This window comes from Convolutriloba macropyga, chromosome 12 (assembly GCF_964194025.1).
Source record: "Convolutriloba macropyga chromosome 12, txConMacr16.3, whole genome shotgun sequence".
In the NCBI taxonomy this organism is placed as follows: Eukaryota; Metazoa; Xenacoelomorpha; order Acoela; family Convolutidae; genus Convolutriloba; species Convolutriloba macropyga.
The window spans coordinates 21,246,520-21,272,976 of NC_134479.1; the positions used below are offsets into that span (position 1 = coordinate 21,246,520).

Sequence of the window (26,457 nt, forward strand, 5' to 3'; positions counted from 1 at the left end):
AAGAGCGCAATCGATTCAGTATATTAGTAGGCTCAACGAAAATTATGTTTAACGAACTTTTTCTGAGCTCTCTACGTATAAAAGAACGGATATAAGGCTTATATGGTTAAGAGATTACGTAATAAACTTTCTCGCTGGATAGCGCATAGATTTCTCGCTGCTCTTTTATTTAAATAGCGCTTTAAATAGATTGTTCATTTAGTTTACTCGGTAACAAACCAGATTTTGGTATTCGATTGGAAGGTTTTCTTAATTTTTAGCGTCTGCGTGAAAATTCTGCCAAGAACAAACTCTGATGAACATAACTGCCATGTGAAATTTATGAAATGAAAAATTTGTGAACAAATAATGATTGCTATTCTTCTCTTTTTCCAGACTGCGAGATAACAACAAACTGTGTGAAGTACCACTGAAATGGGTTCCAGATCAGGTTCCAACAAGAACCCTCAAAGCCAATCCCACCACTCAGGTAGAATTATTTTATTTTTACAATTGCATACCTAATTAGGTTGAAAGCGGTTTAGAATAAAAACTAAATGATCAGCTAGATAATGGGCTAGTCATATTTTCCATTTATTTGCTTTAAAAAACAGAAAAGCTTGAGTAGAAAATATCAAAAGAATTAAAATTGTAAATCCAATGATGCCAATACAACAAAAAATGTTGACAGAACTGAGAGTAATATGGAGAAGCAAAATTAAAAATTGTCTACAATTAGCCATTTGCTAGAGCAAAATTCTAAGAAACTGCCTTTCTGCTCATTAATGTCAAACGAAGATTCAGCACCGCTGCAAAAAAAAAATCACAAAAAACTGTTGCGAATCGTTCTAAATTTTCTCTTAAGTTATTTCAAGAGAACCTAAAAATTGTTCGACGCAGTGCTATATATTCGCGGACATTTATTCGCGCAGTTATTATTAAGCAATCAAATCGTTTAATGAATCGAGCACAGCAATTAAAAAGTCAGATGTTCACCAATAGTCGGAAAATTTTATTTCAAGATATTATAATTTTGACTCTGTATGGTGCTCTTACATATTGAACAAGAAGACGTGTGCTTGTTCTTTGCGTGGCGCAGAATATTCCCAAATTTGCCTTCGGGAGAATAAAATATATCAATTAATTAAAAATGATCTTCCAGAAAAATTTGTTTCTGTACCGAACATTGTTTTTTATCAAGTTGTTACGAAAAAAGCTGAAAATGTTTAGCTGAAGGTTGAAACGGAAACAACCGGGAAAATTATTTCAATTTTAAGAGGAACCAAAAAACCTGAGTAACCTTTATTTTCGAAAAACTCAGTTGCACTTAAATTATGATAAATATTATAAACAGAGCTTTCCCAAAATATGTTGTAACTAAACTTGGACCTTTTAAATTTGATTTTTTTTGCATTATTGACATTTTTGATTCAGCTTGACCAGCCTTTTAAACAATTTTTTGAGAATTTAAATTTTTAACAATTCAAATGTCATATTGATGATTTGTGATTCCAAGTTAACAGTTTCTCATGCTCTCTAACTTTCTCAGCCAGAATGCTTAAGTCAGAAACATTGGTAAATGTGGCTGTATTTTTAAAATAGTTGTAATAAAACAATAAAAATTTCAATTTTCATCAAGATAATCGACAACAAACCCAAAAATGTTTAAGGAAACAACGGATCTTTTTAGCCGTAATACTTTGTTTCAGAAGTGTAAAATATTGTAGATTGAAACAAAATTTCTTTTAAATTGTCATAATCTTCGCGATTATGGGGCTTATCTTATCAACGTAACAAAATTGTTGCTTTTTTCCATTCTTTCCTAGCAACATTCTCCGACGGTGTTTTGCTGAAACAAATTAAATATCATGTTGAAATCGAACTGAAGGAATGCAGTTTCTTATTCAACCAGATGTAGTAGGTGAACCGCATCTGTCTCTTTGAGAAATTCATAGACATAACTGGACAAGTTTGGCAACATAGAAACCGCAATTGTGACTAAGTGACTGACATAATGACAACTGATGTGTTCTTTTAACGATAAAGCAAACAGGGTAACACAATTGAAAAAGAAATATTAAATATGCTCTCTGAAATTTGTGATTTCAAAGAAATCAAAAATCAAATTAATATAGAGATCAAGCTATGATTACTAAAGACAACCCACGCCACACGTTGATGAAGTTACAACAAAAGATACTATTGAGATCCAAAGGTTAGCAAAAATTAGCAAAAACAGGATTAAAAAATTTGATTTGATTTTTCGGAAATGGTGACGTCTCAATTACTCTGAAACATGCTAAGTTTGATAGCATTAGATAGAACGAAAGATATAATTAATATAATGCATAAAAATGAATACGAGATTAGTTTTTGACAAAGAAGTGGTAAAATATTTGTTATTCACATAAGAAGAAGCTCAGTTTTCTTGTTCACCTATTGAGAAATGTTTTTCTATGTGGCAGCATTGAATTAGTAGGAAAGTTTCTAGGTTAACAAATAAAAGTTAGCTAATATAACTGTGAAATTAAATGAAAAACTCGTTGACGCATCCTGAATAATCGTAAGAGATTTTTTTGCAGTTTTCTTTTTGACGCTCCTAAAATGAATAATTTTATAGTAAAATCAGTTTTCATACTAAATTAATATCCATTTTGATAGAACTATTATCTAAGTACAAGCCGGGACAACATGGGGACAGTATTAATTACTAAACAGCAATTGAGACCCAATAAATGCTTTTGTTTTGGACAGAAAAACAAAAAATTCATCAATAGTGGATTATATATTTAACTTTTTTGAAATATAATTTTGAAATCGTTAATTGGCGTTCAGTCAATTATTCATGCGGAAAAATATCGTGCTAACAGTAAAATTTTAATTTTGTATTTGTTTTTCATGTTGAATGTGATAATCGTTATTTTTTTTCATTTTTCTATATTGTTCTTATCGATTAACAACTAATAGACAGATCATGAATGATGTTCTCCCTTTTTATGAAGAGCTATTCAAAGTCGAAAAAGGAACTTAACATTGGATGAAAAGATCGATTTACACATGTTAGGGACGGGCTATGAGCACATCACATCATCACATCACAATGTCTGAGAATTGGCTGAAAGTTTGCTGCAATTTTTTTTCTTAAAATCTATTTTGTTTTGTATTTCTGTGGTCTATTGGTACATTGACAAACTGATAAGATACTTGTTTGCAGAGACTTCCTTGAACAAACCACTATTTGTCGTAAATTATTGAATTTTGACCAAAATTTTAGCTAAATTTGAGCGAAAAGAGAAATTGCCTAAATATATGGGTAGAAAATTGTGAAATTTTTTTTCCAAAAAACAGAAATCCTCAAAATCGATTCATGAAAATGCAAAATAGTTCGAAATTTATAAAATTTTGAGAAAATTGAAAGTAGACGAACCTTTGGTGTAGCTGAGATTTTTTTGTTGTTGAAGCTTTTTTTCTGAGGTGGGGTTGAATTCCTGGTTTCGAATCTTCAGTCAAGAGATAACTAATTAAGGGGTTGAACTATTGTTATATTATGGTGTGCATTATCACATCTTTAGAATGGAACAGATAGATTAGCATAAATATAATCTATCCAAATAATTAACTTTGCAATGAGACGTTTATAATTAGACTTTAAACAAGAAATATAAATAGTGTGGATTTATGGTTCAGTCAGGGTAGAAAATTCCGGTCACAGGACAATTTACCCAGTGCCAATATATCCAATGCACTTCGATGTTTTCAATAAACCGAGTTTAAATTAGCAGTCGCTTTTACACGCATACTCAAGCCGATAACTTAATTGTTCCATTGTGATGGTTTCATTCCAAGTCCCATGGACCGCTGAGGCATGGCCATTGCCCGCCGATAAGAATATTCGATAAGGCGGGTAAATGCATATGTTTTTATAGATTGATGAGGATGATGCAATGCTGATGGGATTTGGGAACACAGTTGCAGCTCAACACTCTGTCGAATACGAGCCCATTCCCGAGGATTTTGAAAGGTTAAACAGTTTTATTATTTTATTCACAGTTTTGTTTTAACTTTCGGGTTTTAATTTGTCACCCACGCACGAAAAGATCCACTTTGTGAGCCAAAAATAATAATTACAAACTCATTTTCAACACAGTTCAGTATTTCAAATCAGGATTAGAGGATATTTTTTGGATGCAAAAAAGATACAGATAACATCTAAAGCTAAATACTTTCGATTGAAGAAAGTTAAAAATGCTGAAGCATGAAACGTTTTATGTTCAAATTTAGTTGCAATTTTGTTGCCGTATTAGAGTAAGTTTATTCAACAGTAGATCTTTGCCCTGGAAAATGGTTGCTCGAAATTAAATTCTGAAATTTTTTTTAGCTTTTTGGGAATTTGATACCAAGTCCATTAATTACACAGCATTGTTGTTATCCATGAATCAGTTAATACTCTTCGATTTATTTAACATTATCATACACTTTGATTTAAAGCATAAGTAAGTAGAACTTTATTTGAAAGTATAAGGACTTTATAAGTTAATATTCTTTAAAAAAGAACCTCGTGGCTGTTTCAGCTGTCAGCCCGAAAATCAAATTGACTTTTAAAAAACATGACACAATACGCGAGGTAGCCTGTTCAACTTCAGTAAAAATCTCATTGTTTGTTTAGGCATCTTAAAAGGTGGAGAGACATCGTTTTTCGGCTGATTTAAATTAGTTTTTCTTAAAAAAAATTGAGTTGCATATTAAAAATGAATGATTTTAAAAAAGTAAGTTCCAAATGAAACTAAAGGGGAAACAAGGCGGCTCGGTAATGTGCAATGGCACATAAGGTTCCGACCCCGCCCATCCACAATTTTGGCATAATTGTCTACCAAATGAGGAACAGATAGAAAAACACAAAAATTATTTTTTGCGAATCCCAAAAAAGCCCAAGTCTTTTTCAAAAAATTCTGTATGAACGATAAGATAACCTCCAAAACAAATAACTCAGTGCAGTAAAAATTGATGCATCAGATTGCTGTAATATGTCAATATTAAGAAAGCGAGTCAAAATGAACAGCAAAATCAAACAACAACAACAACAAACATTAATTACATCAAAAAATTTATGTCCCTCTTAAAAACTAAATTTAATAAAAGTCAACATACCGTCAGATAAACCTGAAAATAAACAAAAATAACTTATAAATCACCAGAAAACATATGCGACCAGTCCATAAAAGGGTTTGGTAACAATTATACAAAAAAGAACAAAAACAGTAAAGTAAAAAAAATTAACTTATTTTTTTGAAAAAATTAACTTCAAAGTAATAAATAACATTAGGAATAAATTAATATTACAACAAATTTGCGATTACCACTGCTTCTAAAGAAGGGCATTAGGACCTGACCTTATTCATTTTTTAGAGCGGCTAAAAAGAACAATAAAGAACAAACAAAATTTAAATTGAAACTTGCCAGAAAACGCTGTCAAAACCGTCAAGCCAAATTTTGGCATTCAAAATATATTTGATTGCGCCTTCTTCAAACAGCTATAATGTAGTACGTGGCCATTCATTAGTAAGACTAGGTAACAAGTAGACAAAAAAGCGAAGTGCTAAAGATTGTAATACTTTTAATTTTTTTTTCGAAACAAAATTACATTCAATGTCATGAAAGGCATTAATTACAAAAAGAGCTATTTAAATGAAAAGGAAACCCTCGAGACCTGTAATTATCCAGAATACTTCTTGCATCTGCAAAAAGAACGTCAAATATGACAAAAATCAAATTAATTTACTTTTTTTTTGTGAAAAAGCGGTGTCGAAGCCAGTAAGGTCATAACAAAATCTTTAAAAAAAAGATTTTGGGACACCAATCCTTTTTATTCCCTTGACACCCATAATGTCATATTTGACCTGCAATCAACTAACGAGATTAGGTAACAAAATGAAACATAAAAAGAACAAAATTGCGAAGTTAAAAAAGTTTTTTTTTAATTTTGGAAAACGATGGGTTTGAAAGTCATAGAAGCCATCAGCAATCTGCTAATATCAGAATATCGGTTTTTCTATTCTTCCATGAAAAGCCAATGAAAGCTATCACTATACAGGAAATTTCATACGACCGAAACGACAAAGTATAAATGACAGTTAAGACAAAATTAAAAAATTCAATTGATTTCTTCAAGAAAGAGGCGTTGAGGCCATTAAAACGATTATTTGTATCTTTCAGGATTTTAATATGTTCAATTGTGCTTTAATTTGAATGCCAATAAGGTGACATGAGAACTGTCAATAATGTGATAATGTGACAAAATTAGAAAACGTGAAAAACTGGCAAATATCAAAACAAACAAAAATCTACCATCTTGTAGTATCAAAGCCAGAAAACAATAATTTCAGGCTTAAAACTGCAACCGAGAATAAATGTTAACTCAGTAGAAAGAATAAGCAGTCTTTTTTTGCTGACACTAAGCTGGAAGTTGAACAAATTAAGAAAAAATAGAGGAAAAGTTAATTAAGCCATTATTTATTGAAAAGTCAATTATTTTTAAAAAAGAAACGACCATAAACTTTCAATTAAAAAACTAAATGCATTAGCCTGGAGCTGTTTAGCAAGCGAATTGGTTGGACCTATCACTCCTGAGCTTTGATTTGATATGTTCTGTTCTTTATTATTAAAAAAAAAGTCTTTTTTTTTTTAAAAAAAAAAGACCGACTGATTACAACCCGATTTTTTTTGGATTGTAACAGTCCAAGAATGGCACAAAACTACCCTTGTTAATACTTATTGTCCGTTAAGAACAATTGATTTTTCGAATGTTGTAGATATAGATAATTTCTGAGTTGAAACTCAAAATAAATTTTGCATTTTTGATAATCAACGAGTAAAGTTAGCAAAAACGGCAAAGTTTTAACTACAAGGCACTCTCTGCGGACTCTGAAGTAGAAATAGCCCCCTCTGAGTCTACAAAGATTGTATGAGTGTTGTTTGGGGGTGTACTGTAGGCAAATTTAATCAAAGTGGACTAAAGTAGCTTATTTCGTGCTGTTGTTGATGAAAAAGGCTAAATTTTGAAATGTTTATCCAGATTTTTTGACCAAAAAATTAAATCAAAACAATCAACAATGCTTGTTCGTCTTCAAAAATAAAATCAACGACACTATTCTTAAAAATTATAACAAATTTTAGCAAAATTGACAAAAATTTAGGCAAAAATTCCGGAAAATGTGAATAAAAACAACGTGAATTCACTCTTCTTTTCTCAGAAGTTTAAGCCTCGATAACTCCCTGTAGAAAATGAAAATTAAAAAAATCTTTTTAATTCCATATTCTACGCTGGACGAGCTTTCTAATGATACCAGTCTCAACTCTCTACGATGAATATATCAAGCGGCGAAAATTCACGGAACAAAAAAAAACCCAGTTGAGTATATAGTTCCTCCCCCTTCAAGAGGGTCGGAACAAAAAGTAGTTGTTGTCTACAACTGAGTGATTGCGGAACTGCATTTGAGAATCGTATTTGAACTAAAAAAGTTAAACAACCAATAGCTCGAGATCCGTAAAAAATCAAAGTGCTAAACGTAGCTTTATTCCCACTCAATCTTGAATATATTCATCTGGGTTTGAATTTCGTTCGTTGAAACTGTTTTTCTCAATTATTTCAAAAGCGTCATTTAATTAAGATACCAACTTTTTGATGGAATAAAGAGCTCATGAAAAGAAATTATCAAAATTTTAAACATACCTCTCGTTTCAACAGCCATATCTAAAAAGGATTTTTTTGATAAAATGTTTAGAAGTTATAAAAGAGCAACCAAATTTAGCCGTATGAAAAAACAACAGAAATCTGAAAAAAATACGAAGGAAGTAAAACGTTTGCTTTTTGTTTTTCATGTCTTCAGGATGTAAGAAGTCTTCATTTTCTCTGTAATCTTCAGTTTCTTATATATTCATTTTTTTTTCTAGTATATCCACTTTATTCATTGCAAAGGGCAATTCAGAAAATCATTGAAAAAGAGACAATGAGAAAGTTTCAAAAAAGAAAAACAACAAAAAATCAAACAAAGGGGGCCAAAAATTTTGATATATTTAAGATTCTGAAATTACATTGACAGTTTTAATATTAAAAAACATTTACTCAGATATTTGATTTCTAAAGAATGATGGCTCGTTTTGAAAAGAGATTAAGGACAAGATATCAGCGAAAATCTTAATTTCTCAACTATAATCCAGCAATTTGTTGTATCTTGAAAAAATGATGATTTAATTGTAGCATTTACTGATTTCTTAATTTTCAGTTCAAGAATAATTGTGGGTTGAGTTTCCCCAATTTTTTAGTAGCTAAAAGCTTTGAGTTGAATCAGAGGCAAAATTTAACAGACATTTTTTATTTTTAACACTTTTCCCGAAATATCTGTCCAGGTTTCTTCTTCAAGATTTTGAAAAGTCTTTTCTAAAATTGTTTATCACATAAAATTTTTAATGTCCACGAATTTTGTAATTCAAAAGTTAATTGCGAATTCTTTTTTTCTTTGACAAAGACATTTTTGAACTCAACTAATCTGGGTTCAAATTTTTCCCCTAAATTGACAATATCAGATATGGTGCTCGAAGATTTAGCAGCTAAACAAAAGGAAAATTTGTTGGAACCTCATAATCTCAAAATGACACTTACAAAGCGCTTGGAGTCCATTTTAACAGACAAGTAGCATAAATCACCATTAACATGGGGAATTATATGTATTTTTTATATCGCAGTTGAAAATCTGTTTTCAGTTATTGGCCTATTTTCTAGGAATCAATTTAATTCAACGGAACAACCTGTTCTGATTTTGAATTTTGATGTTTATTCATATATATATATATATATATATATATATATATATATATATATGTATATAGTTATATATGTATTAACATATATGTATATATGTTTGTATGTATGTATGTATGTATGTATATATATATATATATATATATATATATATATATATATATATATATATATATATATATATATATATATATATATATATATATATATATATATATATATGCATATGTATATATATATATATATATATGGATATATATAAAATCTGTTTTAACCAATTTTGCATTACCACATTTTTAAATTTTCACTTTGTTCGCATTTGACGACAAAGTGGCTTGGCAATATGCAATGGCACATAATGTTCCGAACAGAGCTCATCTGCATTTTTAACTAAAATATAAACCAAATGAATAGATGCTCAAAAACAAATGATTGAGTTAAAAAATTGGTAAAGACCCAAACTACTAAATGATTTATATAATTCCATGTCATATTAGAGCACCAACACGATCTGACAATAACAAGACTACGAGAAAAAAAAATAATCAGAAACAAAAACGTATTTAACGGCAAAAATTCAATATCTAACTTCAAAAGCACCTAGTAACAAAGCCAAAATACCATCTGTTAAAACCTTGAGTAAAAAAATTTATTTTTTTCTTTAATACAAGGCAGTTGGGACTTGTACTTGATGACAATCGGTTATAAATCTTAAAAGAAGAGGCCAATGGAAAAAATTCGTCAAAATAAACCCAATAATTTCAAAAGTCATCAGAACAATTAGACTTCAACTAAGTTCTTTTTAAATTCACTATTATGTTTCTAAAAAACCAATCTGACATGTCTTTGGTTGGATTAAGCCATCGAACCGGAAAAACAGACGCAGAAATATTAAAAAACCAGCAATTCACAAAAACACAACGTATTGAAGTCATTAAGATCATCGGCTATTATTTGAATATTCTGTTTTATTATTTCAATGAAACTCTTATCAATACAGTAAAAAATAAACTAATACTAAACAATTAAATATATTCACTTTGGTATCTTTTTTGAAAGATGCTAAAAGACATGAAAAAGAAATAAAAATATTGACCGCCCACAATTTTTTAAAATGAAAACGCATATTGTCCAACAAAGAAAACTTCATTTAAGACGAATATCAAGACACGCATAAAATATTGAATTAGAAAGTTTGGATTAATAATTGTGAACTAGGAACAAAAAAAGATGGGTTTGCTCAATGATGGGGAATTAATGCAAGTTGACAAGAACTTCAAAAAAGGAAAACTTAAAAAAAAAATCTTGAAAACGAATGAAATCATAATTTTTGAAACTATTGGCAATCGACTGACTGCAATGAGTATGTCTATTTACTTCTCAATAGCAAACTAATGAGACCTGAAATTAACTGGAAAAAACTTTTACGACAACATAAAGAATAAATACGGGCAAAAAAGATAATTCAATAAAACATGCGAGAGAAAAGATTCGAAGCCATTAGAAAACAAGCGTTTTAGTAAAAAAAAATTTAATGTTAAATTATTTTTTTTTTCAACAGCAATAGGATCTATATCATTGTACTAATGTGACTTCAAAAAATCAACAAATATGAAACATTATACAAAAAACACGAAATTTTGTAGAAAAATCGCCGTATCAAAGACATTAAGAACAATAGCTTTTAACAAAAATTAATGAAAAGGCTTTTTTTGCTTCCATGGGACGTCAATGAGATCTCTCAATCAGCAAAAAATCTGTCATTAATCACCGAAGGAATTAAAACAATGAAAACTTCAACAAACACAGGCGAAAACCAAATTTTCTGTAGAAAAGTCCGAGAAGAATATGTTGCCGCCTTTAAAACTATAAGATTCTCTGAAAAATTAATATATGGTAAACTGAACATCTTCTCAGCGCCAAAGGTAAGTTTCATTGTAAAGATAAGTTGATTAAACATCAAAAAACCAAAATTATGAACAAACATCCGAAAACGAAAAAAATACGAAAGTTCTCAGCAGCGAAGTTATAACACCAATAGTTAGAAGATAAAACCCACAAACCACTACATAATATTTGGCTTCTGTACAAAAAATTTGGTTTCTGTGATTAGTGGGACCGGGCTTCAACTTCAAAGATAATTTTGAAATCGGGCATCAAATTTTGAAACATATTTTTGAAATCGGTTGACAAAAGAAATTCATTTTTTGATGAAGTTTTTTGTTAATGCCTTAAGAGCCATTAGATTTCTATCAGACTACAAATTAGTTCATTGAACATTGAATGCTCCTTATGCAACCTTATGCGCATTTTATTCAACGAATTGATGGCATAAAACTCCAAAAAACAATAAATTCTCAAAATGAAGCTCAAATTTCCATTAAAAATTACGAAATCATTTTCGAAGCCAAAAAATGAGAACGATTCCTTGAAAACAAATGTTTTGTTCATTGGGCCTCATTTGACTGTAAACGAGGTTTGTTATTAAGGGATCCTGGGTCTGAAAAATTGACAGGCAGAAAAAAATACGAAAAGGTTAAAAAAATACAGCGCTCCAATAGAATTCGATTTATTGTGATAGTAAACTTCCCGAAGAGACTCAAACGAGTCGTTTTTATTGCCTTTGGTCTATTAAGAACATAAAAATGTTTCATTTTAGCGTAAAATCTAATTTTAAATTAACATTTTGATGGAAAATATCTTAATTTGGGCAAAAATTACGCTAGAAGTGAACAAAAAGTGCCAAATATCACGTGCTCACACAAAATTGAAACCTCGATTTCTCCTCGAAAAAAGCGAAATTCAGAACGTCTTTTTTCAAATTCTACGCTTGAAGGGCTTTTTAATGATATCACATTTCTCTACGATGACTATATCGATGGGCCAAAGTTGACTACACAAAAAAACCTATTTGAGTATGCAGTTTCTCCACCTCCACAAGTGGGGTCGGAACAATAGAAAGAAAATTTTTTCAAGAGGTAAAAGAAACTGATGTGAATTTGAATCTGATTTAGGTACTCTGGTCAGCAGATCTGTCTGAACTACAAGCCTGTTCAGAAGAGGATGAAAAAGAGACTGTCGCCTGAAAAGGCAATGTTGGAAATACTGCAGGGACAATTTAACTGCACAGAGGAGGGGAAAGCATTGGGTTAGCGTGCATTTCATTGTTTCTTGATTTGACATTTCAATTGTCTATCGCTAGGTGAATTTAGAGTAAACCTTCTCAGCTTTATAGCGGGTTTCCCTTTTTGCATCTTAATGCCGTGCTAAAGTGGACACAAATTATTTCAGTATAGCTGTAGAAGATCTTGTAACAGATCTTTTAAACAAAGAATGAAGTGTCCTAACAAGATTCTTGTGCAAAACAGTGAAGATATGTCCAAATCTTCAACGTTTCTGCGCTTTAAAGAGATTAATAAAAGATTTGTCCCAACCGGGGTGTCAAAACTTATGATGATAATTTAAGATCCAGCTAACTAATAAGTTTTCTGACAAAAACCAAGGTCTTGCCATTATAGAATTTTTGTTGAATACTTAAAGGACAGTTGAAGAATAGAGACCAGAGTTCATCCTTTGCTTTCAAATTGTTCAGAATTCTAAAACAATTCTGGTTTCGATGACAACAGTTGCATAACTTACCGATGAAATAATACTAGCGTCCAATTAACATAATGAAATCTAACTCGCCATTGATCTACTGGCTTATCACACTGTTTTATAACCATTGTTCGTATATGGACAGTGACGATAAAAGTAAGTGATAAACTCGTAGTCTAATCACGGTTGTGGTACGGTTGTACCATAATTTAGTTCGCATTTAGTAAATTGTACTTAATTAATTTATACTTGTCCTTGTAAAACTAAAAGTCAATGTTCACATAATTATAAATTACCGCCGACTAAAAAGTCATTATTTCTTACTGTTCACACCTCCCAATTTTACTCAACTATTTCATTCTCTTGAATCTTCTTATTGAATTCAGTCGTTCGCAATCTAATCTCTTTTCCACTAGATAAAATCTTAGCGGATTTGAAGGAGAAATCCATTCTCATTTAATCTGTCTACATTCGCACCGCGATTGTGGTTAATTCTAAAAGTAACAATCCATTTGACGTTGGAAACTTGGATTCGCACCTCGAATCCATACATCTAAATCTACGTGGATTCACAGCACGATTGTACCCTATAGTCAGGGTTATCACATGGCGCAGTCAGCTACAAAAGAACGCGCACTCTTGGGAATCGAGCCCTTTTGGGAAAAACCGACGTTGAAACCTCCATTGCAATGGGACAGATGGCAGGTCATGCTAAAGTTAGCCATCATGGCTAAAGAAGGAATGTCAATCGATACTCTTCGTGACGACCCCCCAGACAAGGTTACCCTACCTCCAGAACCCATCTACGAGGAAGACGTTCAAAACAGCACAGCTCAAAGCGGAAGAGACAGACGTACTAGGAATGAGCAGCTAAAAAACTCATGGCTTAACCGATGCCAGAAAGCAGAACTTGTTGGCATACTATGTGGGGAAAAGCCTTGGAAATACTGCGACAGTAAAGCAGTATCCCTAACGTATCTCAGCCTGGGAGTTGAAGGGAGACGAATTTTTGGTTCACAGGAACCAAGTATCCAAATTGACAGAGTGACCATGAAAGTTCTTTGGGAATGCCTTGATGAAGTGTTCACCAAACAAAGGAATATTACATTTGACAGATATACATTCTTAACTCGAAAACAAATGAAAGGCGAACCAGTGGAAAAGTTTTACGGGTGACTTCGAGAACTCTCCCTAAATTGTGATTTAGGAAGCCGTGAGGAATCGATAATACGGGATGTGTTTATCGCTAACATGCAAGATGGAGAAATCCAAAGAGAATTGCTAAAAGAAACACGAGAACCTAAAAAAGCTCTCGAAGTTGCGATCAGTATCGAAATGGGCATACAAACACAACTCAAAATCTCTGGAACCCCAACAACCAATTCAACTAATGAAGTCCATTCGATAAACAATGTCCAAGGATCGTGGAATAGAAAGCGACCATCTACAAATCAGTTTGTAAAACTGACAATCTGTCCAAATTGTGGGTATGGTTGGACTCCCGCTCATAGACAGAACTGTCCCGCCCGTGGGAAAATATGTAAAAACTGTGGAATCTCTAACCATTTCGCTAAGGTTTGTCAAAAACCAAAACAAGTTAGCAAACCTAGATCTCGAGTAAATTATGTAGATGACTCAATTTCGGAAGCGGCTACGGTCGGCACCACGACATCAGTAACCGAACAAGTAAACAATATTAGCAAACTCCTACAACAAAAGAGCATATACGATGCCAATTACGATTCAGACTACGATGATTACGATGACAATTGTGTAGCGGCAATCTCATACAAAACTGACACCCGTGAGGTAGAACCCGTAAATTTGGACATTCGAGTTGGAAATACAAGCATGAAAGCATTGGTAGATTCAGGAAGTGTTTGTACGATCGTTAACAAAAGTCTAGCAGACAAAGTGGTATCAGAATGCAAAGATAGCTATTGGATACAGTCTCCTGAAATACACGATTTAAAAACTTTCTCCAATGACATAATCAAGATAATAGGTATAATCAAGACATCAATAAAGTGTAACGACTGGATAGCCACAGATGTTGATGTAACTGTCGTTGAAGATGGTCACCGACCAATTATTGGACGAGATCTTTTCCCAAAACTAGGTTTCTCAGTAATCCAATCAAAACAAGTGGCGAACATTGATCAAAATCAATGCCCAATTAAGCGGCAAATTTCTTTTGACTTTCCTGAACTTATCACCCGCGTCGGTAAATCTTTAAAACATTCAGTAAAGTCTACATTTCATAGTGAATTTACACCTACTCATCAAAAAGGAAGACGAGTACCTATTAATTTACAACCATTAGTTAATATAGAACTTAAAAAATTACTTGATGAAAAACACATCATAAAATTAAATAGTTGTTCCGACAAAAATTTCATCTCACCTATAGTTATTACAGTTAAAAGAGATAAAACAGTTAATTTAGCTCTAGATTTAAAATTTTTAAATAAGTCTATTCACAAAAACAAATATCAAATGCCAAATATTGATAATTTGATTGACACAATTCAGCAAAACTTAAATACATCCGCATCAAAAGAAACAGCATATTATTCCACACTGGATTTGAAGTACGCATACAGTCAACTTAAATTAGACCCGGAAACGGCTAGACATTGTAACTTTAATATTATCAGCGGTGATAGAACGGGAACATATCGGTTCATTACTGGTTTCTACGGTTTAACTGATATGCCAGCAGCTTTCCAAAAAGTAATGGACTATACGTTAGTCGGACTAAAAAATACTTACTGCTTTCTAGATGACATTATAGTGGTTAGCCGTGGGTCCAAAGAAGACCACTTAAAACTTGTTTAACAGTGCTTACAAAAATTAGATGAGGATAATCTACGAATTAACTTACCTAAATGTCATTTTGCAAAAACCGAAATAGAATGGTTAGGACATAAATTCAGTCAATCTGGAATAGCTCCACTTGAGTCAAAAACAGCGGCAATCGCATCACTAACAGCACCTAAAAATTTAAAACAACTCCGATCATTTTTAGGTTCTGTACACTACCTTGGTAAATTCATTCCTAACTTATCCCAATTATGTCATCCTCTTCGTCCATTATTAAAAAAGAACACAAAATTTAATTGGAACATAGAACATGACACACATTTCCAAGCAATTAAAAATAGAGTAGCAAACGCCACAGAAAACACACACTACAATCCCCACTTGGAAACGCGGATCAAATGCGATGCTTCCAGAGCAGGGTTAGGAGCAGCACTAGAACAACGTTCACCTACAGGTTGGCATACAGTTGCATTTTCATCTCGATTCCTTAACTCAAATGAGGAACGTTATAGCATTAACGAACTTGAATTACTAGGTGTTGTGTGGTCCGTCGAATATTTTAAATATTATTTATTTGGTAATTCATTTACAATCATCACAGATCATCGAGCATTACTCTCAATCATGAAAGAACACAGATCAAACAAATCTAACAATAGTAGATTAACACGATGGATTGATCGTCTTTTACCTTTTGACTTTAACATTGAACATATCCCCGGTGCAAAAATGGGGCTGGTAGATTATATTTCCCGCCAACCAAATCAAAAAGCAAAAGTTACAAACAAATATGACGAGGAATTTGCGGTAGCAACAATTACCCGCATTCGTGACGCAATTGCAGCAATTTATGTAAATACCACACCACAAACTTGTCAATCACGACACTTTAACAGCGTCATTAACACACATTCCACACGTGCCTCACATCCTCGCTCAACAAACTATTCCAATTTGCTTTCTGCCATTAATCGAAACACAAATCAGTTGCTTCTTAAATACTTTGCACACGCAGCACAATTGCAATCTCATTCTAATACCAGTACAAATTCAACTCAAATCCAATCACAAGTAAATACTAGACCCAACCAAACTCATATCCACGTAATTGAAAACCACAAAATGAGTACTTCTCCTTCACACAGCCGAAACCCGCAAAATCCCCCTACCCACAGCCGAGTGACATTTCAATCCACTCCAAATTCAGGAACGACCCGATCCTCAAATGATGGACACCCTTCTCCTAGTGTCGAATTGTCAAAAGAAGAGGTGTTTGAGAACAACCTGACACAGCTGTTCACAAAAGGCTTTCTGGCAGTACTGACCAGCAAGGACGCAGTTCTGAAGGAGGTACGGGATTGCATACTTCAAGATGACCCCCAGTGATGCAAGGAAGTCAACCCGTACCTATTCTCGTACTGGCGAGACTTGCACGTCCGCTCAGGATGTGTTTGTGTGGACGAACGCGTTGCGATTCCACATTCCATTCAAGACTCGGTCTTGGAAAGCCTCCACTTAACGCATCCAGGAAGTTGGGGGATGATAACGCTTGGCCAATACGCGTTCTGGCCGTATATGCACCGCGAAATTCTAAATAAAGCGGCCACGTGCAAACCTTGCACGGATATAGACGCTGATACTGTCCCTGTTGAGGACTATCTGGATGAAAATGGATGGGTGACGGGAGACAGAAGCGACATCCTGATTGAAGAGGCAATGCAACGGGCACAAGTTGACACCGGACGCCGCTACAACGGCGAACACAACAAATCTGTCTCTCACTTCATATTACATCCCAAACTGAATAACCCCATCCCCAGATCGGAAAAGTCACTGGACTTGAAGCTGGCTCGCAAGGTGACTAAACGCTCCAAACGAAACCTTCGCGGTCTTTGGGAAACACTGGCACCAGGAAGTACGGTTGTTCGTACATCAGACACGACAACCGTCATCAAAGAACCAGGAGTACCGGAAGTAAGTGTTCGCAATAGCGATATTGCTAAAATCGGTACTCGCGCCGAAAGGAATACTGAACTCTGGCAATATGCGCAACGTCTACCCCTCCCTTACGATAAAACCACGGAAGAGAAAATCGCACAGCACACGAAGGACTTAAAGAAGAAGTTTCGCGGGGAGATCAAAATTCGACACCGTCCAACACAGTCAGATGCAGCATCGGGTGTGTCGTCTGCCAATAGCAATATTTCAAAAGCAATGTTGGCACGAAAACCAGGAAAGCCCCAAGTCGGGGGAAAACGATCACGTAACACATCGGTGAGTATGAATACGTCAAATGCATCGTCTGTTGCTGCCCCTTCAGTAACGTCTTCAACCACGTCTCCCTCGAATACTAGTACTAAACGAAACCGACGAGCTCCAGAATATTACGGATTCGAAAGCTCGGTTAATTCGGTTAGTGATGATTCAACAGCTCCGGTTTCCAAGAAACCAAAACGAACAAATCCGGTGATCGAAACGATCCTCCATGAAGAAGCTACACGCCGCCAGTTCCAGAAACCGACTATGAATTAACGATTGCAAGCCCCTCTGCACCACCACCAGTGGGAACTTGGTCCCCTGAAGAATACAACTACGACGATTACGCTCGTGAAGTTAGCATGAGTGTATTCGATGCGGAAAACCAAATTTAAACTCAAACTATTTCAAACTGTCATTGTTAACTTATTAGTTCCAATCTGTAATTGTTAAAATCATTTCGGAATTGCCCTGCTTTTCCATTCATTTTATGTTTTCGTTTAATTTTAATGTTCATTGTGTGTTAGTTCTCCATTTCTTTAATTTGATGTTGCATTTGTAACGCTAATTCGCGTATTATAAATTTGGATGGATTCGAATCACGTTTGTGCATTAATTTATATCACGTGCATAAAATTCACTGCATATGTCGTCAGTTTCCGTTATGTTCGTTCTCTCTTACATTCGAGACTCAAATACACTAATCCTACGGCACTCATTTATCGTTACTCAATATGTATACTATCTATAATAACCAGTACATATTTTAATATTATTCTAAATTTTATACTGATGCAGTTTAAAATTTTTCGTTCAGCGCAGGATATGTGGTACGGTTGTACCATAATTTAGTTCTCATTTAGTAAATTGTACTTAATTAATTTATACTTGTCCTTGTAAAACTAAAAGTCAATGTTCACATAATTATAAATTACCACCGACTAAAAAGTCATTATTTCATACTGTTCACACCTCCCACTTTTACTCAACTATTTCATTCTCTTGAATCTTCTTATTGAATTCAGTCGTTCGCAATCTAATCTCTTTTCCACTAGATAAAATCTTAGCGGATTTGAAGGAGAAATCCATTCTCATTTAATCTGTCTACATTCGCACCGCGATTGTGGTTAATTCTAAAAGTAACAATCCATTTGACGTTGGAAACTTGGATTCGCACCTCGAATCCATACATCTAAATCTACGTGGATTCACAGCACGATTGTACCCTATAGTCAGGGTTATCACAACGGTAATAGTGTGATAAAGTTATGCAAATGTTGTAATTGCAAAACAATGCCACGCAGCTGTTATCAGCCTCTCGAATTTATTCAACAATTCGGCCTTACCTCGCAGCTTTATAACTTCACGATGGATACACTAAACGCGTGATAATGCTTTAAAAAAATTGGTAATTGAAAAAAAAATTAATTGAAAACAAAGTAGCATGAGAAATTGTTAACTTTGAATTTATATTGCTTGAAAATACCCTCCGCAAAAATCACTCATGATAACAATATTCTTAACAAAATGCCGTTAGAAACCAAGGCATTTCCCATTAAGACCAATATGAGTTTTCTCTCATTTTAGCTAGTTAACACATTTGGACGTGTCTGGTTTTCCGCGAAAAACGCAAAACATCAAACAAAACACTGAAACAGATGAAATCACTTAATTGGCTTATTTTTTTTCGTTTACTTTCAATTAAGTATCAGATTTTTCAGTTGTATTAATATTGAAAACCTTTTGCCGGTGTAATTTACTTAATTTCAGGTATTTTTCAAGCTAGCCTTTTTAGAAATCTGTTTTAAAGGTGAACAGGCAAAACAGTCCCAGACAAAACAGTCCCAGACAAAACACTCCCTAATAGCAATATATTCCCAAACAAAACAATCCCAGACGAAATAGTCCCAACTAAACATAGAGATTACACGAATTAATATAGAAACTCCTTAAGTTATTCTTATGACTGTAAGTCATTGAACAAATATTAAGATGATTAAAACATAGTTTTTGCCAGAAAATATATATTTTGAAACAAGTTTATGGTTTAACATTAATTCATATCAATTAAAAAGAATGCATTCAGATGCTTAACTCATAAATTATTCTTGTTAATTGTTTGTAGAGTATGTCTACAATTGTTTTGATATTTGTTCGGGACTATATTGTCTGGGACTGTTTTGTCTGCTTTTCTTGGACTATTTTGTCTAGGAATATTTTGCAATTTGGGACTGTTTTTTCTGGAACCGTTTTGTACGGACATGGTTTCAAAAGGTGCATGTGTTCATGTAAATTTACTCAAAATTGTTATTGATGTCCAGGATTGTTCTGAACGTGTCAATAGGAAAACAGATCAAAGAAAGACGAATTTGTAAACAATCGCATAAAAGACTACCATTAAAAATTGGGGATCAAAAGACAAATTGCAGCAAATTAGCAGATGTCGACAGGATGTATATTGAAATTTTTTCTAATTTTATTAGCATAGAACTTCAAGAATGTACTTTAGTCTTATTGGCGCTTTTTCAGTGATGTCGGTATGGACCTGAAGGAGTATATTTAGAAACGTAATGAAATGCTTAGCTGTTTTTCCATGATTTGTGTTCTGTTCCTATAAGTGTTAGAAAGTATGTCAATTTAGTTTATTTATAGGTAGAATTGTCCGTGATAGATCGCGACACAGTAAGGAAAATGATGCATTAGTTAATAGAGTCCGTGAAATGAGACTCGTTTGCTTACTAGCTTGCTTCTTAACGCTTCAGCTTGCAATAAAAAAATTTTGGTTTTCACTGAAATGGCTGAGGCAATGCTTTTATGTCAGCAATGAAGATATTGCTGATTCCTTAGATGTTGTTCCTCCAAAGACTCGTTCCAGGAGTCATAACTCAAGACCAGACGACAATCTTCACAGCAGTGAGTTTGGTGGACGATTCTACTATAAAATGTTATCAAGATTTTTAACAAAATTTTCTGAGTGCTGTCAAGAATGTTTACCTGAGTTTATCTTGACCAGACCATACCAAGATTTACCATGACAGGTTGGTGTTTCAAGTTCTTAGCATCACTTTTGAAGTTTAGCAAGAGATGGCAAATGTCATGCATGTCCAATGAAGGTGTCTCAAGATATGTCAAGTTTCGATTCACTGGTGTGGCTTGCAAGAAAAAATACCTTTTTAAGAAAAATTATGCGTGGCATGTATGCAAATGTTTTCCATAATCACAGTGTATTTACAGGTATCAAATCATTACGTGATATGACAAACAGCCAAGCATTCTGTGCTTTGATCAACACTTTCATTCCTGACACGTTTTCAAACGAGATTCTACTTCGAGACAGATGGGCTTTCAATTTGGCTTTGAAAACTTTCGAAAAAATGACACACTTGCAGTCACCCGTCACAGCTGAAGGCAATGTTTCTTCATGAGGCATAATTTTACGTTTTAATAATTTGTGCTCAGCTAGCAGAAACAAACAAATCTAATATGGCGCATAAACTTTTTTCTCTTGCTAAAGTAGGAGGCTATATTTTCCGAGTTCTAAATTACTTGAATAGACCCTTGGAGTTTCCAAATATGGGAGTAGACACAGAAAAAAAATATTTTATATAATTTTAATTAAAATTATATAAAATAATTTTTTTCTGGAAAGTTGAAGTCAACTGAAACAAAAGTTTGAGAGCTTTACACAATTGATTGTTTTATCCCCAAAAGTTGGGAAAAAATGGCGATCCTGTTCAAAAATCAACCAAATGACTTCATTAATTATTACTTTTTTAAACAGCAGAGCACTGACCAAATTTGAGCTCATTTATTTGTTCCGTTTATGAAATGATTCCTCAATCTCTTTCTCATCTTTGTTCGAAAAAAACTAGAATGTTTTTTTTTGTTGAGAAACCGGAAACATTGTCCATTGCTATACATGCACAGACCTCTCAAACTACGACAACCAATGCTTTTGTGCTTATCTTTGCACGTTCTTCATGCTAATGTACAAATTCAAACAATGCCAATCAGTAGTACGTCGTTTGGGCGAAGTCAAAATGATGATTCGCAGAGCCGAACTCGAAATAGGAAAAAATCCCGCCCCGACTGTCGACGAATATGGTCTCCCGATTAAAACTCCGACAAGCCAGCCCCAAAATGAGGCCAAATCACACTGGGCGCATGTTTTGAAGTCGTGTCAGGACGAACTTGAATCGCTCGGGAAGTTATACGACGTGTCGTGGTGTGAAAATTGGGTTAAGCACGTGGGCGAGGTTCAGAATCAAACTCGGCAAATCATTCGGAATAAAATGAAAGATCGCTTTGATGTTATTATAGTGCCTCAAAACATGTCTGTTAGTGAGCTGGTGACGTCACTTAACCTGAATTTGTCAATAACAAAATGTCACGGATTCGCGCAGCTTTATTCAAAGGTGGGATTTGGAGTAATTTTGCAAAACTTTCCTGTCTAAAATTAGTATTTAAAGAAATTATATGTTTTATTTTATATTTTTTATTTCTCTTTTTATGAAATTCAACAATGTTACAAAAGATGCATTAAATAAATTTAAAACTGTTTTCGCTCAAGTCGAGGAATTTTCAGAAAATAATTTAAGAAATTATCAAAAAATAGCTCAAAACAGGTTATAATAATGTGCTGAATTTATGGAAAAAATTCGTGTACAGAATGAGCATTCATAATTTCAATGCATTATTACGTATGGTTTTTTTTATAATGATTGAAAAGATTGGTGAAAATAGGATGAGAAATTTTGCCTGCAATGTGAAATCAAACAATAAATTAAGTCAATTTTCCAAATAGTACCGTTCAACAAAAATGTTAACTATGATAGAATGAAAAATTATCATAAATGTTGGATCAATTGTTTCAAACACGGGTTGAATTTTAAGGAGCTGGTGGCGGTAGACAAAAAGATAGTGGTTAGGAACCACAAAACTGGTGAGTTTCTGGACGACTTCAGTGGATCCAGTAAAGACGACTTCTCAATTCGGAAGTTCCTCGGATACAACTCGGGCATAATGGTCGAGATCAACCCAGAAAAGCACCCCAAATACGACATATTTGTTGAAGTTAGTCGGAATTCAGCATCTTAATTCACTAACAAGGTCGAGGCTCTCGTTCTAAATTGCTCATGATCAGAACGCCAAAAACGCTACACAGTAAAACATGCATGGTGCCTAAGGCATTTTAAATTGGACCTAAATTTATGGATTAAGCAATGTGGAATTTTTCTGTTGGGAATGTAACTTTCATTGAAACAAGCGATTGTTAACTTCGTCCTCTAACTTAAATTTATTATCTGAGTGACCCTCCTCCTTTTCCATCACCAGTTCTGTTCATATACAAAAATTGAAAGTAGTATCATTTACGACGTTAAAAAGTGAAACACTAACCGGGTGCAGGGGCCAACATAATTATCCACGCACAAAGATGTGTGTGTGTGTGTGTGTGTGTGTGTGTGTGTGTTTGTTTGTTTGTGTGTGTGTATTTTGGGTGGTAGATCCACATTCTATCTCGCGATAGCTTAGCTTCTAACTCTATTCGTTTTATCCAGGTCCCCACCCTGAGCAAAATGCTGCGAGCAGGGAGTGAGTACCTTTACATGGTGTTCCCTGGAGGAATGGGACTGTATGAGAACATGTTGCAGAAGGCAGTCAAGAATGGGGAGTTTGAGATGGTGAGGAAGTTTGTGGTATTCTTCAACTCCAATAGTTACGTCAACTCGAGGGACCCAAACACAGGTAGTGACCGATTATCGATGTATACCCTGTTTGAGAAGATCGAAAAAAAACTGATGAAAAAGTAGCGAGAAAGCTTGGGCATCGTTTGATCGAAAAGAAAGAAAATCTTCTTCGCTATGTTCAGTTCATTTGGTCTTTCTATTTTTCAAACACTGACTTGTTTTAAAAGGTAATAAACCGTCTCTATGTTCTCAAAAAAGATGCTAGCAAAATTTTTTTTATTAAATAAAGAACTAAACGACGATACTAGTTAAATATACGGCTATCTTTTTCGTTTTTTTTAAACTGAATTCTTTGTCCTGTGATTTAATTTTTTAGACAAAACCAGAAATATCAAAACCAAGAAATAGTTCTCACAAACTCTTGACAACAAGTATATTGCTTCTTGATAACGACCAAGGAGATATAAGGACCACAAAACAGTTAAAGCATACAATATAATCCCACTTGTTGTAACAACTGCTCTTCTATTAAGGGCAAGGAAGCTTTACACCTGCCTGTTCGCTTCGAATCTCACCTGATATTACGTTTTTGCGGTTCACCTTTGTGAACTGTATTATCTGCTGCAATCTGATACTCAATTAGTCTCAGTATCTGTTCAAGTTTTGGTTCATAACTCAATCTACCAACAAATTTAAGAAATTGGCTCCTAGCAAAAAGACAAAGAGGAATTCAAATAACAGTCCAACAAATCTGAAGTTTCTTGCAAACCTGGGAGGTGCAACTCAGATATTGTATATCTGATTTAAATTTATAAACTGAAATTTGTGTCTCAATTGGCTTCAATAACACAAATATCAAAACTGTGCTAGGCTTCCTCAAAATTGGTTTGGGAAACTAACTCTGTACTTTATACAAAGTTTCTCTTACTTAAAAAAAGATTGCTTCAGAAAGGAATATTCGGAACATCAACATCAATTCTTTTTCCCACAAGCCAAACCTAGTTAAACTGTACGATCACAAAGATCTCATACAGAAACGAGACACAAGAATTGTGCTTCAATAGGCACTCTACGTAAAATTTTTTAAGACAAAATCATCGAGTTTCAACTTATGTTTTGTAGTCTTCCAAGCCCCATTTCAACTGCTGTCCGAGTTGTTTAACACGTCAGAGCTGCATCATTGATTGATTGCTGACACATTTGTCGACCGGTTCTCTGTTTTCACTGAGTTTGAGTTTGGGATACATAATATACGAGGCCTGGAGACAAAAATTTAATAAAAGAGTGGAATCAACTTTGCATTTTGCAATTTGTCACAAAACCAATTCGTTCCTAAGGTGAAACTTTTTGTAAGCGGAGAGCAGGTTAACAAAGCTCTTTTCGCAGTGGCATCTCACAATCCAAGTTAAAGGATCACTTCCAATTCAAATGTACAAAATGTGAGAGTGAACCTTGACATTCAACTGTATGTCTTTGATGTAATGCATATTTCTGCGGAGCTTGTTTTTAATTTGCATTTTGAGTCAGTTTTTGGAGAGAGCTATCTGAAAGCGTCGTACATCATTAGTGCTTTTTGTTGCGGAACACTGATTGATGGTACCATTCAGGTGAGCTATATATAATAATGGCTAAGATCTTGTTGTTCAGGCAATCACTTAAACCAAGTCGTGGCAGCAAAGAAGAAAAAAATTAAATCGATGTCACAGAGTGCAGGTTTTGATAATCAGGCGCTCAAATTTTGTTAATTTGAGATGTTATTTCGTATCTAGGTATAACATGTTATTGTTCAACTTGTGAAATAGAGTTTTAATGCTCAAAACACGTTTTTCCCAACCAACAATCTGTACAATCTATTCTGGACTGTTGGAGGCCTGTCTCCAAAACTAGCCCTACCTAAGAACAAGGTGAGAAACCAGGTTGCAGTGATTTCGAGACCTTGCTGCGGTTAGGCGCCCTTTCATACGAACGATAATTTACTAGATTATCCATGGTAAAAAAAATCATGAGCTATCCTGCTTTCAAATTTTGGAGCCTAGTGGTATAGCGCAGTGGTAAAGCGCAGTGGTAAAGGGCCAAACGCCTAAATGGGGGGGGGGATGGAAACCCCTACCCATGCCTAATTCTTGGTCAAAATGTAGTATTACGAAAGCCGTTACAAATGAACGGATAATTAATCCCGCATTAGAGCGAACGTATCTAGGCGCTAATTAACCATTCTTTCGCCGCGCGCTAAACGAACTAACGCTTGTTAAGACTACCAGTACACAAGTATTTAAACAACTCAGTTCGACTTATTTAATTAACACAACTTTAGGCCTGGATATCCTCGCTTATATCCAGGATAGAAAATGTACGTTGTTGAACGTAGGCGGCCTGTAAAACCACAGTTTCTTTTGATTTAAATTACTTCTGCTTTTGACAGTTGCAATGCAGATCTTTCCCCCCAAATTCAATAAAGATGAAGCAGATTGCTTCAGGGGAAAAGACAATAGAGTCTCATAAAAAGCCCCCAAGAAAACCATAAATGTTGCGGTTTTAGAAGAGGGGAAAAGCAGAAAACAGGCGCCTACGAAATCAATAATTGATGCTCTCAGCTTTTTAGATTTTTATTATTTTTTGGAGTTTCAATAATTTCTCCGTGAGATAAAAAAGAGTTAATTCTCTTGCCTTCTCGGCCAATAGGAAAATTAAGAAGCACCTCACTATGAACGTGAGTTTGTGATTCGCTCCCTATCGGCCCAAACGGAGCTGAGAGGAATTAATTGTTTCTCTCAGCGAAGTGGGACGGAATAAAATTAGAGAGACAGAAATCACTCCCAGAAGCAAGCAGCAGACAACTGCTTTCATTTTTCTCAAAATTTAACTTCACTTTAACAATAAAATAGTCGAACAAAGTTGTTTAATAACTTAGACAAATAATTCCAGATTTGATTTTATAACTTTCCTTTTCGACAAATAACATAACTGAAGAAACACCCAAGTGAACGATCGCCCAGCAGCTCACCTCCATTTCAACACTACACAACTGGTAATTAGTAAGCTTGTTCATTTAATTTATCTATTTAATTAATTGAACTTTTCAGCCCCCCAACTATTTTAAATTGAGACTTATAGCACAGACAGGTATTAGGCATATATCTTTGCCTTCGATTTGTTATATCTTTTGTCAAGTTTGACTGGCATACATAAAGAGATCCCGTATTGTGTGATCTGTAGCAGCCCAGCCAAATTTGATAACTGGTGCGCCCAGAGGAAAGAATCACGCCTGAATTTTTGTTTTTCTATCCGATCGGATTA

General features: G+C 34.2%; 1 protein-coding gene across 1 annotated transcript in view; it reads left to right on the top strand.

Moving 5' to 3' along the window:
- LOC142350417 (uncharacterized) overlaps window positions 1-26,457 on the top strand; it is a 52,397-nt gene that overhangs the window by 12,433 nt on the left and 13,507 nt on the right. Inside the window, exons 3-10 of the mRNA XM_075402264.1 lie at window positions 376-469; window positions 3,906-4,000; window positions 11,812-11,945; window positions 20,126-20,155; window positions 20,708-20,881; window positions 21,401-21,888; window positions 22,367-22,546; window positions 23,032-23,237. Of these exons, the coding sequence (XP_075258379.1) occupies window positions 376-469; window positions 3,906-4,000; window positions 11,812-11,945; window positions 20,126-20,155; window positions 20,708-20,881; window positions 21,401-21,888; window positions 22,367-22,546; window positions 23,032-23,237 (1,401 nt within the window). The remainder of the gene's footprint in view (window positions 1-375; window positions 470-3,905; window positions 4,001-11,811; window positions 11,946-20,125; window positions 20,156-20,707; window positions 20,882-21,400; window positions 21,889-22,366; window positions 22,547-23,031; window positions 23,238-26,457) is intronic.